Raw genomic sequence first — 17,024 nt, 5'->3', positions numbered from 1 at the left:
CCTCCAACTGGAGTATGCCTGATGCGTAGGAGGCTTTTTCTGCCTTGTCATGTTTTGTCATCTTTGTTTCCTTCCTGTTGCTTGAACCTAATTCTATACAATTTAATGATAATCCATCCTCAGTTATGAAAGAAAAACATGCAGATGACACTAAATTGTGATTCACCAGAAATACTTTCTGTTTGACTTTGAAAAACTGTCAGAAAGAGCAAAGCACCTTTGCATACAAGAACCTTCTTTCACGTTGTCTTTCTTGCAGGGACACAGTGGGCCCAGGTAGTGGTGGTGCGCTATCCACTTGTAGATTTTGCAGAATGACTATAGAGAGGGCACAACGAAAGAAGGGAAATTCTTTTTAAAACTGCCTTGAACTTAAAAATCTTTAGTGCACCCTTATAAATAAGAAGCAAGTGCTTCTCCTCCCCACATGGATACTTTGTGCTCCACCCATACATAGGTACTTTGTGCCTCTTCAACCATTGGCATTTATCTGTCACTCTCTGGGTGGCCAGGTGGCCCATTAGGAGGGCCATGGCTCTCATTGTCTAGGGGTGGCTGCTTTTGGATGAGGCTAGAGTTCAGCCATCTGATTTGCTGCTCTAGAACTATCTTAGATTGACCTCAGTAATAATTTCTTATTAGCACAAGTATTTCATATGTTCACACATTAAAAATGCAATTTTATTTTTACTTTCTATCAAAATAATTTATGTTCATGTTTTTGAAAAGTAAATAGTAGAGAAGGGCTTGTAAGTGAAAAGAATCACCCCTGCCCTACCTGTTTGCTTTCTAGAGGGGACCGTTTTTAATTTGTAAACATTTTCTTATAATGCTGCCACCTTATCCCTAAAGAAAAATCTGCTTTATAACTAGTAATTGGTTATTAGTTTTAGACCTTACTGACTGTACGGCAAATGATGATCTAGCTCACACATGGCCCCCAGTCCCCTCCTTCCTCTCAAGAGTTACAGCGTTGTTTTAATTTCTTATCTTGGTGAACCTTTGTAACTTTAATTGGTGTTTTTTACCCTCATTTCTGGTGGTATCTTTTTTTTTTTTTTTTTTTTTTGAGGCCAAGTCTCACTTTGTCACCCAGTGCATTGGCGCCATCTTGGCTCACTGCAACCTCCACCTCCCTGGTTCAAGCGATTCTCATGCCTCAGCCTCCTGGTAGCTGGGACTATAGGCATGCGCCAACACGCCTGGCTAATTTTTGTATTTTTTAGTAGAGACAGGGTTTTGCCTTGTTGGCCAGGATGGTCTCAAACTCCTGACCTCAAGTGATCCGCCCGCCTCAGCCTCCCAAAGTGCTGGGATTACAGGCATGAGCCACAGCTCCCGGTCTGGTGATAACTCTTGATCTTCCACTTTGTGAGAGGAATGTCTTAGCACTCCCACCCTTTCCCTTGGTAGCCTTCCAGTTGTTATCTGCGTCTTCTCTTTTGTAAAATTGCATTCTGTCCTACAATGATAAGTCATCTTTATCTTGTCTGTAGATTGTTTTTAAAAGTTGAGATTGTTTTTGTTTAATATGAATGTGTCTGTTACCTGCTCCATAGCTAAGTCACATAGTGTGATTTCATTCCCTCTCCTGAACTGCCTGCCTGCTTGCTTTCTTGCTTGCTTTCTCTCTCTCTCTTTTCTTCTTCCTTCCTTCCTTCTCCTTCCTTTTCCTTCCTTTCCCTCCACTCCCCTCCCCTCCGCTCTCCTCCCCTCCCCTCCCCTCCCCTCCCCTCCCCATAACCCAGGCCAGAGTGCAGTGGTATGATCTCGGCTCACTGCAACCTCTGCTTTCCGGGTTCAAGTGATTATCCTGCCTCAGCCTCCCAAGTAGCTGGGACCACAGTTGCACACCAACACGCCCATCTAATTTTGTATTTCTGGTAGAGACGGGATTTCACCATGTTGACCAGGCTGGTTTCAAACTCATGACCCCAGGTAATCCACCTGCCTCAGCCTCCCAAAGTGCTGGGATTACAGGCATGAACCACTACATCCAGCCTGTTTTTCTTTGTTGGTCTTTAAGCACTATTCCCCTGTGATTCATGCTTCCCAGTCTGGTCAACACTGAAAGTTAGGCAAAATGTTAGTGATTTTAAAAACCAAGAGTCATTTGTTGGAAGGAACAGAGCCTGTCCAAGCACACTTAAGCAAAAAGGGAGTTTACTAGAAAGACTTAGTAGTTTCTCAAGGAATCTAGGGACAGGAAAGCTGACCAGCCTGAGGAACTGGTACCAAGAACTGGGAAGAAGAACTAAGGTTATCTCTGTCTCTATAGACGAGTGAGCGCAGGGCATCTGAGCACAGACCAGCCTTACGTGCTTCTCTGTGAAAGACTGCAGTAGAGATCAGCTGGAGTTCCTGGCCCCAATCCAAAATGTCTAGGAGCAGGTATTGACTGGCTTAGTGCTGCTGTTGGATTTGTCCCTCATGGTCAGCAATCTCCCTAGTTGTCATGGAAGGTACCTCAGAAAATGTTCATGATAGTGGTTATTTGTTTACAAGGCAGAGGCTTGATACACCAGGAACAGATAGAGAGGGGGTTGATTTGGAAAATTAACTTCCCATTTGCTGGGGTACTTCTGGCTTTTAGGCCATCTTCTCAGATTTCAGAGCCTCCTAGTCAACACATAAGTCTAAACCAAGTGAGTCATCTCTGTTCTCTCCTATTTGAACAATGGTAGGAGGAACCAATGCAAAGCTCTAACCAACATGGCTTTTTCTTCTTCTTCTTTTTTTTTTTTTAGATTAATTGGGAATCTTGGCTACTGGAGGATTCTAGTCGAGCTGAATTGCCTGTGACAGACAAGAGTGATGACTCCTTGCCCATGGGAGTTGTCGTAGACTATACAAACCAAGTGGAAATCACCATCAGTAAGTGTAGCCTGGTAGTTAGTGCAGAAATAGTCTTCTTTCTAGTTAGGGTTAATATTGAAACACCAGTTACATGTTACTGACAGAGTCTACTCTGCTGGGCACTTGTAGCTTCTGGCAGCACATTTCTCCCTGAAGAGTGATAATAGGCTGCGTTGTGACAACACTAAACTGATTTGAATGGATGTTTGTTGATGAGACCAAGGCCAAACACTGTATGTATGTGTGGGTGCATGCTTGCACATTTGCACATGTCTGGGTGTACTTTAGAATCTGGTTGAAATATAGAACATCAGGATTTTATGGCTTGGTTTCTTTGTCCAATCCAATTCCCTGGTGACCTCCCAAAGAAGCAATACCCGAATCTGGTACTGCACACCAGTACTTGGTTTGAAGGCAAGGATTAGAAAATAGAGACCTCAGGCCCATGGTTTCCAAATAGGGCCTAGATATGTGTTTTGAATAGATCTTCCCTGCAGTAGCTTGGCTATGCTGTAGTCACTGAAATGTAAAAGTGCCACAAAAGAAACAGTCTTTGCCATCTGGTACTTAAGTTTAGAGAGGTGTCCCCGTCAGGCACCATTAAGTTGCTTGCTCCTTCCCTGGTTAGGCAGGAGTATTTGTTCTGATAAGCTCATTTGCTCTGATTCTCTTGAAGCCTTAATTGATAAAATACATACTTATCATTCAGCTGTGAATGAGAATAAAGTGGTTTGACTCATCTTTCTGTGTCCTACTGTCCATTCCAAAGAGTCTAGTCTCATTTTCCTACTAACCTAAGTACTTCTTAGATACTCTTGTCTTGGTCAGGGGAATGCCAAGCCTACCTCCACTGAGGTACACAAGCCACTGAGACACTCATAAAAACTGAGGGACCTTTGGGAGAGTCAGAGCTACTGCGGGACTGATGGAGCTTCTAGGCAGGACCCAGCAGGGTGGTGGCGATCTGATAGTGGCAGGAGCTCTCTCTAAATAGCTGGTGCGCGAAAGGCTGTTCAGATATAAAATCAGAACAAACTAACTTGAGCTGCTATTCAGATGAGTCCCTTAAACCCTCTTCATGCTGAGGGCAGTCTTTGCCTTCTGGGCTCAGGCCCTTAAATTGACTTGGTTTTTTTATTGCTTTTGTTTTCTTTTTTAACAGGTGATGAAAAGACTCTTCCTCCTGCTCCAGTTCTCATGTTACTTTCAACAGATGGTGTGCTTTGTCCATTTTATATGATTAATCAAAATCCTGGGGTTAAGTCTCTCATCAAAACACCAGAGCGACTTTCATTAGAAGGAGAGCGACAGCCCAAGTCACCAGGTATGTGCGTCTGCCTGCTTTATCAGTAAGGGAATACCATGGGCTTGCACAAGAGTATTTCCAAGAATGAACATGGTGTGAAGACACATAGTGATTATCTTTACCAGCCTGGTCTGTCTTAGGAAGGCACACACTAATCTTTTTTTTAAACATGCATGTACATATTTGCCTTCCCCTACCCTCAAGCTTTATTCTGCAGCCATTACTTTACTTCGGAGATGAAGGAAGGTCAACCAGATGATTTGCATCCAGTCGTTTACCAACAGTTTTCTAAGACCCTATATTATGTGATGTGCATCCAAAAGACATTGTGCTTAATCATGGGGGTTGGTTAAAGAAATGATTGTATAGTCTTACAGTGAAATGCCATGTACCAATTATAAATGTTATATTTATTGACAGGGAAGGAGTGAGTGGAATACATCACAAAAAAAAAAAAAAACACTATTCTGTGTGATCCTTTTTGTATGAGAAAAAACATATACATAGAAAAACAACTTGGAGATGGATTTAAAATCTAAATGGTGGTTATTTCTGGGTGATGGGAACATGGAGATTTTTGTTTATATTTCCTTGACTTTTTTTCTCCTTTTTGAAACATTTCTTAAGTAATAGATGTTTATTGGAGGAAAATGAGAGCATGCAAAACAATGGCCACAGTCAACATTTTGGTACCTATCCTCCATGAAAATGAATGCACACATATAAATACTAGTCTGTATTTAAACAATTTTTACAGTGACATTTGTATCACTTGTGAAAAGAAACTTTTTTTTTTTTTTTTTGTGGAGACAGGGTCTTATTCTGTTGCCTAGGTTAGAGTGCAGTGGTATGACCACAGCTCACTGTAGCCTTAATCTCCCAGGCTCAGGCAGTCCCACCTAAGCCTCCCAAGTAGCTGGAACTACAAGCATGAGCCACCATGTGCAGCTATTTTTTAAATGTTTTGTAGAGATAGGGTCTTACTGTGTTGCTCAGGCTGGTCTCAAACACCTGGGCTCATGTGATTCTTCTGCCTCGGCCTCCCAAAGTGCTGGGATTATACGCATGATACACTGTGCATGACCAGAAAATATGAAACTTTTAAAAAGAGCATTGTTTCATATATTGGAATTTGACTAATATTTCTCTTTTTGAATTCTGTGAGTATATAACTGATACAATTTTTTTCTTCTATTATGACCAGTTTCTTACCTAAGCAAAAATGTATGACCAGTTGGTTTGGATAAGGTTAGCAATAACTTAGGGGTATATTCTCTTACTGCATCCCAGTGCACAGTGAGTTGTATATCACAAATAAAGCCACTCAGATACTTGGGCCATAACAACTGGCAGCACTACCCCAAGTAATATACCAGATGGCTTGCAGAGTGTTGTATCAGGGTAGTCCATTATTCATAGTGTGTGTACTCTTTGTGTTGTTTTTTTTTCCGCCTTATTCAGCCATGAATAAGGGTACCATGAACTACCTATACCCAGCTGCCTGGTGTGTCTGTAATAAGCAGAGCAGCCTGTGAGATTAGGAGCCTCTGGGATGGGACGAGGTTTGTTTCTGAGCCTTTGCTACTAGCCCATTCAATGCTGGAGCACAATCAGAGGCCAGTTTTACTGTTAGCCTTTCCTAGAGAAACTCCCCTCTTCCTTCACAGTTGGTCCAGAGGTTATAGTTGTGTTCAGATGTGTAGAAGAGAGCCCCTGCGGGGAGAAAGTCCATCCCATCAGCTAAGTCTAGCTAAAGCCTACTTCGTGGGTTCAGAAGACATTAATGGTTCCACCTGTTTCTACACTGCAGTTCTAAGGATGCTGTATTGATCAGAAGTAGTAGTAGCATGATGGTTTTCCAATAATCAGTTCTGTTTTCAGTGGAAAAAATGCTTTTGATTTATTTAGGGTCTGGTATATATTTTTCATGTCAGTTTACCTAATATGCATGAAAGTGTTTTAACATCTATGTATGTCTTTATAGAAGTTAGTTGTGGCTGGTTCCATATCTATTGTATAAAGAAGTATTAACAGAATAGGTTTGCTTGCATTATTATACTTTTATCAATGTGACAGTTTACTTGGATTTTTGTTTTCAGAAAGTGGTATTTTCATACGTGTATCTAAGTATTACGTTGCATTAGACAAAGTGTCTTCCATGAAGATAAACTGCCATCTTAGCTAATTTGGAACAACCAAGTCCTATTAATATAAATAGAAAATATTGACACAAAGAATTCCTTTCTTATTTAGTCGGTTATTTAATTTAAAGATTAATTTTTTACCTTATGGAAAGTTTGGAAAATAGAAAAAAAAATTATTCATTTTTGAGACAGGGGTCTCACTCTGTTGTGCAGGCTGGAGTGTAGTGGCAGGATCTTGGCTCACTGCAGCCTCTGTCTCCCAAGTCCAAGCGATCCTCCCACCTCAGCCTCCCAAGTAGCTGGGACTACAGGCACAAGCCATCACACCTGGCTGATTTTTGTATTTTTTTGTAGCAACAGGGTCTCACTTTGTTCCCCAGGCTGGTCTCAAACTCCTGGACTCAAAGGGTCCTCCTGCTTTGCCCTCCCAAAGCTCTGGGATTACAGGCATGAGCCACTGTGCCCAGCCTTCCAGTGACTTTTTTTTTTCTTTTTAACCATTTGGATTGCATTAAATATCTTTTTCATTTTTTTGCATTATGTTTGTAAGCTTTATTCTTAGAAGAGGAATTACTGGGTCTGTTTTTTATGGTTTTTTATACAATGCCAAAATGTTTTCTTAAAAAAAAATACTAGTTACCTACCAGTGATAAAAAGTTTCAGGTTTGTTTTACCCATCCAAACATAAGGGGTTAGACATATTTAAATTCTTATAATTTAGAGGACAAATTAAAAATGTACCTTGTTTATATTTCTTTGATTAGAGAGATTGAATGTGTTTTCTTTATGTGAGTTAGTTTCCCTGTTTATTAGTCCTGAAATTTTAAAATCTCAATTTGTATGAGCTTTTTAAAAAATAGAAAACATCTTATTTGTCATTTGCTATGGATCTTTTTTTTAGTTCATTACCATTTAGTTATTATACCTGAGTAGCTATTTTTTACACAAATCTTAACCTTCTCCCTTTGTGATTGTTTTTTTTGGTCACTTCTAAATTTATCAAGGTGTTAGATTCTGAGACCTAACATATCTATCAATTTGCCTCCTTTGTTTTGAGATACCTGTATTTATGTGACTTTCTATGTGTATTTATCTGGAATTACTTTTAGTGAAATAAGGTGGAGGTCTGAATTAAAACTTTTTCCTGGTTGTTAATGAAATGTTGCAGTGATTGAACTGTTTTGTGTGCCATAGTAGCACTGAGAAGTCCATGAAGTCCAATTATTCTAATGTCTTTCCTTAGTTTTCCTTCAGTTTCATTTATCTCATGAGACCTGAAAACTCCAACATGATCTGTGTACCCATCTGTTCTTTTTGCTTCTTAAACTAGTAACATTTCTGGCTTTATTCTACCACAAATTCTTTTTCACTTGCTTTCTATTATGTGAACCTCCACTGTTACAGTGTTAACATTTTCCTTCCTTTTTTTGTCACTGCAGGAAGTACTCCCACTACCCCGACCTCCTCTCAAGCCCCACAGAAACTGGATGCTTCTGCAGCTGCAGCCCCTGCCTCTCTGCCACCTTCATCACCTGCTGCTCCCATTGCCACTTTTTCTTTGCTTCCTGCTGGTGGAGCCCCCACTGTGTTCTCCTTTGGTTCTTCATCTTTGAAGTCATCTGCTACGGTCACTGGGGAGCCCCCTTCATATTCCAGTGGCTCCGACAGCTCCAAAGCAGCCCCAGGCCCTGGCCCATCAACCTTCTCTTTTGTTCCCCCTTCTAAAGCCTCCCTAGCCCCCACCCCTGCAGCGTCTCCTGTGGCTCCATCAGCTGCTTCATTCTCCTTTGGATCATCTGGTTTTAAGCCTACGCTGGAAAGCACACCAGTGCCAAGTGTGTCTGCTCCAAATATAGCAATGAAGCCCTCCTTCCCACCCTCAACCTCTGCTGTCAAAGTCAACCTTAGTGAAAAGTAAGTCACTTCTAAAGTTTGATTCTTCTGTGAGTTGGGTAGAAATATTGGATGTTATTTACTAAAAGTAGAGTCACTCTGAGTTAACTGAGTAGAATTTTTTTACCCAGAGTGATACTTGCAAATGGCAAAAATTCAACCAACATAAAATACTGGCATTTCATCAGTGGATAGAGTCCAGAAGGGTCTCTTAGCTAGCATTTTATTTTTTTGACTATGGGATTTATATTCAGGTATTTGTTTTGCTTTTTTACATTACAAATGTAGGAAATATTCCTTATTTTAAAAAAAGAAGCAATCCAGAATATGCATCCTGGAAGGGAAATGAATCCCTTGTAGTCTTTTTTCCTCCCTGTGTCTACCCTTAACTCTCTCTGAACTGCTGTCTACACAGCCACAAAGTCGTCTTGTGACACTGTAAATTGTTAGGTGATTCTTCTGCTTGACAGTCCCTATGAAGCCCCGTGGCTGCTCACTGCTAATTCTTAGGTTGGTATCCAGTTTCCTCCAGATCTGGGTTGGGCAGCTCACTCATTTCTTATTTATTTACTTCTTTATCTTGTTCTTTTCTTCTCACTAGAATGTAAGCTTTTTGAGGGAAGCAATCCCTTATATCTTGTAACCCCTCCCAAGATAACCATGAGTTCCCAGGATTACCACGAGTTCCCAAGATAACCACCGAGTATAAGTACTACCAGCTTTTTCCCTGCTTGCCTGTACTATCTGTTGTTGCTATGGTGGTGCTGCTGCCGCCACAGTTACTGTTAATATTGAATTGGCACACATCCACTTCATGCTAAGGGTTGCATAGTGTTCCATTTTGTTGGCTGCACCACAGTTTATCTGACCAGTCATCTAATGCTGGAGTTTAGATTGTCTACAGACTTTTGCTCTTTAGGTGGAACCGACTTTACATTTCCTTTAGGCCGTAAGTATCCCAAAGACAGTGCCCTGCATTCCTCTTCCTTTTTCACTCCCCAGAGAAGGTGCTCACTCTCAAAACGAGTTCTCAGTAATTTCCTTGGTAAGAGAAAGTACTAACTCTCCTAAGCATAATTGTGTCCCACCTCCTGTTTAAAACTCAGCTGGAAACAATAGTATTTCATATCATGATAAACTTGGTATTTCATATTGTGATAAACTTAGTTTTGATATTTCTCCTGAATAATTAATTCCTAAATAAGCAGACGGTAAGATAAATGTTTCCTTGCAGCTTTCACCTTTTATAAGAAATAGCTAAACATTTTTGTTTCCTGAAGGCAAAAAGTATGTTATCTTTGTAAGTTAACATAAAAGATAATAAATTATCTTTTGATGACATTGCTCATGCTAGTGTAAAAGAATCTTCTAGCAGGCTCTTCTGAGGCCTTCAGGCTGCCATTTTTCAGGTTTACTGCCGCAGCTACCTCTACTCCTGTTAGTAGCTCCCAGAGCGCACCCCCGATGTCGCCATTCTCTTCTGCCTCCAAGCCAGCTGCTTCTGGACCACTTAGCCACCCCACGCCTCTCTCAGCACCACCTAGTTCCGTGCCATTGAAGTCCTCAGTCTTGCCCTCACCATCAGGTATGATTTTAAGCAGACAACTTTAGACCTCAGCCCTGCCTTCTCAGATTAACGGTTTTAAGTGTTAAGAGTCGTAGCTAACATAGTTGGACAAGGTTATTTTTTCTTGCTTCCTGTATCATACATTAATGATTAATGTGCTGTGATTTTCATACTCTGAATTGGGAGATTTGCTCTTGCTTAAATGCTGCCACGCTTCTCTCTGACACTTCTTATGGAGCTAAGTGTATTTAATGAGTCAAAAATGTCTTGCTCTTGGGCATTTATTTTCATATGGAGCCTGCCTTCCATGAAGAGCAGTTACATAACAGTTCTTTAAGAAGCACAGGCACAAGAGTTGTTTGGCGGGGTGCGGTGGCTCACGCCTATAATCCCAGCACTTTGGGAGGCCAAGGCAGGTGGATCACCGGAGGTTAGGAGTTCGAGACCAGCCTGGCCAACATGGCAAAACCCCATCTCTACTAAAAATACAAAAATTAGCCAGGTGTGGTGGTGGATGCCTGTAATCCCAGCTACTCGGGAGGCTGAGGCGGGAGAATCACTAGAACCTAGGAGGCAGAGATTGCAGGGAGTCGAGATCACGCCACTGCTCTCCAGCTTGGTGACAGAGCGAGACTCTGTCTCAAAAAAAAAAAAAAGAAAAAAGTACAGAAGAGAGAGTACCTGCAGTGATTATATTCATATTTTCACAGTCAGTCATACTGTAAACAGGAAGTTTTGTTTTGTTTTGTTTTTTGAGACCCTCTCACTCTCTCACCCAAGCACGTCACTGCAGCCTCTACCTCCTGGGCTCAAGCGATCTTCCCACCTTAGCCTCCCGAGTAGCTGGGACTACAGGCATGTACCACCACCGTCGGCTAATTTTTAAATTTTTTTGTAGAGACAAAGTCTTGCCATGTTGCTCAGGCTGGTCTCAAACTCCTGGGCTCAAGCAATCCTCCTGCCTCAGCCTCCCAAAAGGCTAGGATTACAGGTTTGAGCCACCATACCTGGCTCCTAAAATTTTAATATATTTTTTTCATTATCTTAGAACAGAGGCTAGCACAACTGGTGGTCATCACTCTTTAAAATAAATCATGAAAGTGGGCCAGGGGCAATGTGTAACTTAATTTCTTAGATTTGGAGAAAGGACATTTGTGATAGGAGAAATAAAGGTAATAAATGCCATCTATTTTAACTGACTTCTTTTTCAAGCAGGACGATCTGCTCAGGGCAGTTCAAGCCCAGTGCCCTCAATGGTACAGAAATCACCCAGGATAACCCCTCCAGCGGCAAAGCCAGGCTCTCCCCAGGTATGTTTAAATTCAGCTTGCAATGTTTGTGTTTATTAATTTACTGCCCCAAGCATACCTATGAATAAAATGAGTTTTCATGTTTTATAATTCAGACCTTGGACATAGTAATTGGGACTATGTGATAGTAAATACCAAAGTGCGAGGTTTGAATACTTGTATACTCGTAAAAGCCATTTAGCTATTTTAATTTTTTATTCATGTATAATACAAATAGAAAAAAGTACACATGATACATGTACAGCTCAGTGAATTGTCAACAACTGAACATACCTTGGTAACTAGCATCCAGATCAAGAAACAGAATTTTACGAGAACCTGGCTGGGCACAGTGGGTCATGCCTGTAATCCCAGCACTTTGGGAGGCCAAGGCGGGCGGATCACCTGAGGCCAGTAGTTCGAGACTAGCCTGGTCGACATGGTGAAACCCCGTCTCTACTAAAAACGCAAAAATTAGCCGGACATAATGGCACGTACTTGTTAGTCCCAGCTCCTCAGGAGGCTGAGGCATGAGAATCACTTGAACCCGGGAGGCGGAGGCCAGAACCCCAGAGTTCTTTTTCACCTGTCCCCTTCTAGTCACTACTCTTGCCAAAGAGTAGCTGATTTCTTGATTTCCAACAGCATAGATGAGGTTAGCCTGCCTGTACCTCCTATCAAGTGGATTTGTACAGTATGTATTCTTGTATCTGGCTGCTTTGTTCAACATTATGTTTGTGAGATTTATCCATGTTGTTGTATGGAATTTATTGTGTGATTATATTATAAGTATTTGTTCCACTCTGATGGGCGCTTGAGTAGTTTCCAGGTTTAAGCCATTGTATGTAGCACTGCTATGACCGTTCCAGTTGACATCTTCAATGAACACATATGCAGGTTTCTCTTGGGTGTATCCCTATGAGTGAGATTGCTAGGTCATAGAATCTGCATGTATTCCTCATTAGTAGATTCCCACCAAGAGTGTATGAGACTTCTGGCTGCTCCACATACTTGCCACTCTTGGTATTTTTCATCTTTTGTTGTATGGTTTTGTGGTTTTAATTTGTATTTCTCTAATGATTAGCAAAATTAAGCTTTTTAAAAGATGATTATTGGCCATTTGAATATTTTCTTTTATGTTGTGTCTGTTCATGTCTTTATTCTGTTTTTCTGTTGGATTGTCTGGCTTTTTCCTTCTGATTTTTAAGAGTGAGTTCCTTGAATACACACACACACGCACGCACATACAGTGCAAATATATTCTCACTGTGAATTGTCTATTCATTGTCTTTTTTGTTTCTTTGATGAATACACATTCTTCATTTTAATATAATTAAGTATATCAGTTTTTTCTTTTATGATTAATGCTTTTCATGTTTTAGAAATAATTTTCTATTTCAAGGTCAAAAAGATGTTTTTCTAAAAGCTTTATTATTTTATCTTTCATATTTAGATTTGTAGTCCATCATCTCAGTTTATTTTTATGGTATAATGTAAAGAGAATTGTATGTCAGTTTCCCACGTGATTACTTGAGTGCCCTGAGAATAAGCGTTATGTCTTTTCCTTTCTGTGTCCCCCTAACCAACCCTTCTCCTACCCTAACACACACCTGTACTAGGTACATAGTAAGTGCCCAGGTCACAGTTCATGCTTGTGGCATGATGCATGACATACAGTGTTTGTCAAATAAATGTTTGCTGTTAATGAATGCTGATGCAGTCTAAGACCTCTCTAGTGTTAATCGTTGTAAGTATCAAATAGTCTAAAGGGCATTTCAAATTATAGCATCTTTAAAGCAGAACTCTTGATTTCTGTCTCCCCTAGAGGCTAGTCCTTTTCCAATGGGTAAGTAGCACTAACAAACCAGATGTTTGCACAAGCCCCAAGCCCCGAAGCATCCTAGATCCCTCTCTTCAACAGTACCTGTCCCCAGTCCAGGCTGGCGGGAGGTCTTGTCAGCTCCACCCTCTGCTGTGTCACATGTCATAAGCCCACAGCTCTGTCCCCCTGCTAGCATCCTGTGTCAAGCTGTTGCACCTCTCACCTTGTTAACCTCTCGACTACTCTCTCTGTTATCCCTGCTCTACATAGCAGCAAGAGGGATCTTTTAAATCATAAAGGAGATTTAAACTCTTGTAAAACACCAGTAGTAGCTTTCCAACACGTTTAGAATAGAACCCAAACTCCTTGGTGTGACCTTATATGACCTACCCCGGCCTGCCTTCCTGACTCTACCCCTGCCCTCTACAACGCCTCCCCTGACTTCACAGAGCCCACATTTACTTTTTTTCTTTGCTAAGGTTTCTCCTGCCTTGAGACCTCTGCACTTGCCTTTCTTGCTGCCTGGCAGGTGCTTCCTGAAGATCTCATAGCTTGCTTTCTGCTTGCAGCCTCCGTTCAGATGGCAGCCCGCAGTGAGGGCTTTCTTGGCCATCGCATCTGAAGTAGTGCCCTTTTTTATTCTCTTTATGTTTCCCTGTTTGTTCTCCAACTGAAATTATCAGATGTGTTTATATTTTATTATTCAGCATGTCCCAGTAGGAGGTAAGTTCCATGAGAGTTGGGCCCTCATCTACTTGTTCACCTCTACCTGCACTGTCTAGAACATGCCTTACACAAAGTAGAGACCCTATAAATAAGGATTAGTTAAAATGAGTGAAGAAATAATGACTGTGTTACAGGAGCGCCACTCCCTGTAATAGGCACTGATATAATTGCTTGTAGAAGCTATGACTTGTAGTATAGGATCAGTTTTTAAACCTTTTGCCTTCCATTTCAGGCAAAGTCACTTCAGCCTGCTGTTGCAGAAAAGCAGGGACATCAGTGGAAAGATTCAGATCCTGTAATGGCTGGAATTGGGGAGGAGGTAAATTTGTTTCCTGAGGGTGTTTTTCTGAAAGTAGCTGACAGACTTGGATGGGTCAGAGTGCCAACCCCTGTATGACTAGTTAGTTCATTCTAGCGCTGAAGCATGGCCCATCCCAGCAGTCTGAGCAGTTAGTAAGCACGATAGCAGTGACATTACTGTTTGTCCTTCAGACTGAGTAGTTCCTCACTTGTGGCTTCTACAGATTGCACACTTTCAGAAGGAGTTGGAAGAGTTAAAAGCCCGAACTTCCAAAGCCTGTTTCCAAGTGGGCACTTCTGAGGAGATGAAGATGCTGCGAACAGAATCAGATGACTTGCATACCTTTCTTTTGGAGATTAAAGAGACCACAGAGGTTTGTGTTTATGGATACTTTTCCTGAGTTGAATTGCATTTAACAATTTTTTTCTCCTAGTACTCCATGGGGTTATGTACTTAATTTTTTCAAGGACCACCAGTGTTGTTTTTTTAACGTGGCTGAGTAGCTTGCCTAGAATCCCTGAGTTCAAATCCTACCTTCAGCACTTAATAAATTATGTGACTTTGGGCAAGTTAACCTCGTTACTCTATTTTTCAGTTTTCTCATCATAAGATGGAGTAAGTTTCTACCCCTTTGACGCATACTGTGCACTGCATAAAATTTATTATAATTGTTAATTTAATTTAGGTATATTTGAAATTTTACTATCTCAAATAGTGTTCGATTTTTAAAAAAGGATATTTTAGGACATGCAGTATGAAAATATTAAATGTTGGGTGTTAATAGTGTTAATTATTGTAACCATTATTACTACTTACTGTGTGCCAGGCACTGTGCCAAACACATCACTTGTATTATCTCACTGAATCCTCACAACTTTGCTGTGTCATACATAGTGTTACCCTATTTTGCAAGTCAGGAAACTGAGGCTTAGGTAAATTTGTCAAAAGTCACCCACTTAGCAAGTGGTAGTGCCAGAATTCTGCTTCAGACTGTCTGATTCCAGAGTTCGGGTCTTAAATAGTGTGTTTGGAAAGAGGCAAGTTCTTTAGAGTGTTAGCAGTAATTATCTTCACATAGTAGTATTAGAGCTACTGTCTTTGTATTTTCTGCATTTTCAATCATTAGAATGTATTTTTTTAATGGGGATGAAAAATAAATATAAAAAAAGAACATTAGTGTCTTTGTAAACAGTTAAATTCTTTTTTTACGTGAGTTAAATATGTTCAGATGTTCATTCTGTTCAGTGAGTGTTTGAGAAACACCACCTTCCTTGATCCAAACAGAAAGATTTGGACTTAACAACTTTTTGTACCAACACATTATTGTACTTTTTCTAGTCGCTTCATGGAGATATAAGTAGCCTGAAAACAACTTTACTTGAGGGCTTTGCTGGTGTTGAGGAAGCCAGAGAACAAAATGAAAGAAATCGTGACTCTGGTTATCTGCATTTGCTTTATAAAAGACCACTGGATCCCAAGAGTGAAGCTCAGCTTCAGGTAGGAGATCTATGTAAATCTGTTTAAAAGATTTAAAAACAAGCTCATGTAACAATTGCTACCTCTTTTTGCATATAGATTTGGATGATGGCTCTTTTTGAAGTTGTTGATTTTCTGCTTATAATTTACCACATTTCCCGTAAACTTCCTTAACTGTGGCAAACAGTACACTTCATGTAATTATGTAATTTTTTTCACTTAAAACATAGATTTTTTTTTAAATACTTTTTTTCTTGAGACAGGGTCTTCTCACTCTGTTGCCCAGGCTAGTGTGCAATGGTGTGATCCCAGCTCACTGCAGCCTTACTTCCTGGGCTTACATGATCCTCCTGCCTCAGCCTCCTGAGTAGCCAGGACCACAGGCATGTGCCACCACACTTGGCTAATTTTTAATATTTTGTTTGGAGAGACAAGGTGTTACTATGCTGTCCAGCCCGGCTGGTCTTGAACTCCTGGGGTCAAGCAGTCCTCCTGCCTTGGCCTCCCAAAGTGGTGGAATTACACGTGTGACTGGCCAAAATTTTTTATTAAACCTTAAGCTTAATAGAGAATACTCTGTTGAAACATGTAAGTTGAATTATAAATAAATAATAATTATAAATAAATAATAAAAATAATAATTATTAAAGTGGCAACTATTTCTTGAGTGCCATTTAATCTGCTAGGTGTTTCTTATGCATTATTTCTAGCCTTCAAAGCCAGCTGCTCTGCAAGGTAAGAGTTACTGGTCCCTGTAGCCCATTATACAGGTAACTGGAAATTAAATTTCATAGGCTAAGTAGCTTGTCCAAAGTCATGTTGGCTAGGAAACGGGGAACCAGAATTGAAACCTCCATTTGCCTGAGCTCTTTTCTGTATGCTACACTTAACTTTTCTCTTGAATTTTTTTTTTTTTTTTTTTTTTTTTTTTTTTGAGACTGAGTCTCGCACTGTCGCCTGGGCTGAAGTGGCACCATCACAGCTCACTGCAGCCTCAACCTCTGGGCTCAAGTGATCCTCCCACCTCAGCCTCCCACATAGTTGGGAGTACAGGTGTGTGCCACCACACCCAGCTGATTTTTAAATTTTTTGTAGAGATGGGGTCTCACTACATTATCCAGGCTGGTCTCGAACTCCTGAGCTCAAGTCACCCTCCTGTCTTTGTAATCCCAAAATTCTGGGGCTACAGGTGTGAGCCACCATTCTTAATTATTCTTAATCTCTGCTTTTGCTAATCGGATTTTGCTTTCCATCTTTCAGTGTACACCGAATCATTGTGTCACTGGCCTTAGTGTGGGGGTCCTCTTCTGCTATCTCACATTTGTCTGGAATTCCAGCGGGAAGCGTTCACTGGCATCTCTGGTCTTCCTCATGACATCTGTGGGGTTTGCAGGTGTGATGAATCATTCTTGCCTCAGAGAATTTGAGGCCTCAAACTTTATTGTTCCCCAGTGTTTCTGTCCCACACCTGGTCAACTTACTGAAAATTAAAAAAAAAAAGAAAAATGATTCCTTCTTCAAGAAAGATTGCAGAGCCCTTGCTGTGATCTGCAGCCCTCTGGTATTCCTGATGCGTCCTCTTTCCACTGTGGATATTACCTCTCAGCAAGAGAGTGCTGCCTGCCTACTGCTCATCAAATTACA

General features: G+C 40.8%; 1 protein-coding gene across 16 annotated transcripts in view; it reads left to right on the top strand.

Moving 5' to 3' along the window:
• NUP214 (nucleoporin 214) overlaps window positions 1-17,024 on the top strand; it is a 108,253-nt gene that overhangs the window by 10,986 nt on the left and 80,243 nt on the right. For 4 of the 16 annotated variants that reach the window (XM_054659186.2, XM_016961892.4, XM_016961893.4 and 1 more), the window contains exons 10-17: window positions 2,748-2,874; window positions 4,019-4,180; window positions 7,746-8,220; window positions 9,609-9,784; window positions 10,979-11,076; window positions 13,836-13,922; window positions 14,128-14,277; window positions 15,243-15,401. In XM_054659186.2, coding sequence (XP_054515161.1) covers window positions 2,748-2,874; window positions 4,019-4,180; window positions 7,746-8,220; window positions 9,609-9,784; window positions 10,979-11,076; window positions 13,836-13,922; window positions 14,128-14,277; window positions 15,243-15,401 — 1,434 coding nt within the window. The remainder of the gene's footprint in view (window positions 1-2,747; window positions 2,875-4,018; window positions 4,181-7,745; window positions 8,221-9,608; window positions 9,785-10,978; window positions 11,077-13,835; window positions 13,923-14,127; window positions 14,278-15,242; window positions 15,402-17,024) is intronic. The other 12 variants (XM_063788165.1, XM_054659185.2, XM_016961890.4 and 9 more) reach the window with 5 other exon arrangements.

The sequence above is a fragment of the Pan troglodytes genome, chromosome 11 (genome assembly GCF_028858775.2).
Source record: "Pan troglodytes isolate AG18354 chromosome 11, NHGRI_mPanTro3-v2.0_pri, whole genome shotgun sequence".
Taxonomy (NCBI): Eukaryota; Metazoa; Chordata; class Mammalia; order Primates; family Hominidae; genus Pan; species Pan troglodytes.
Note: the sequence above shows the minus strand (reverse complement) of the source record. Positions and strands in the feature narration are given on the sequence as shown.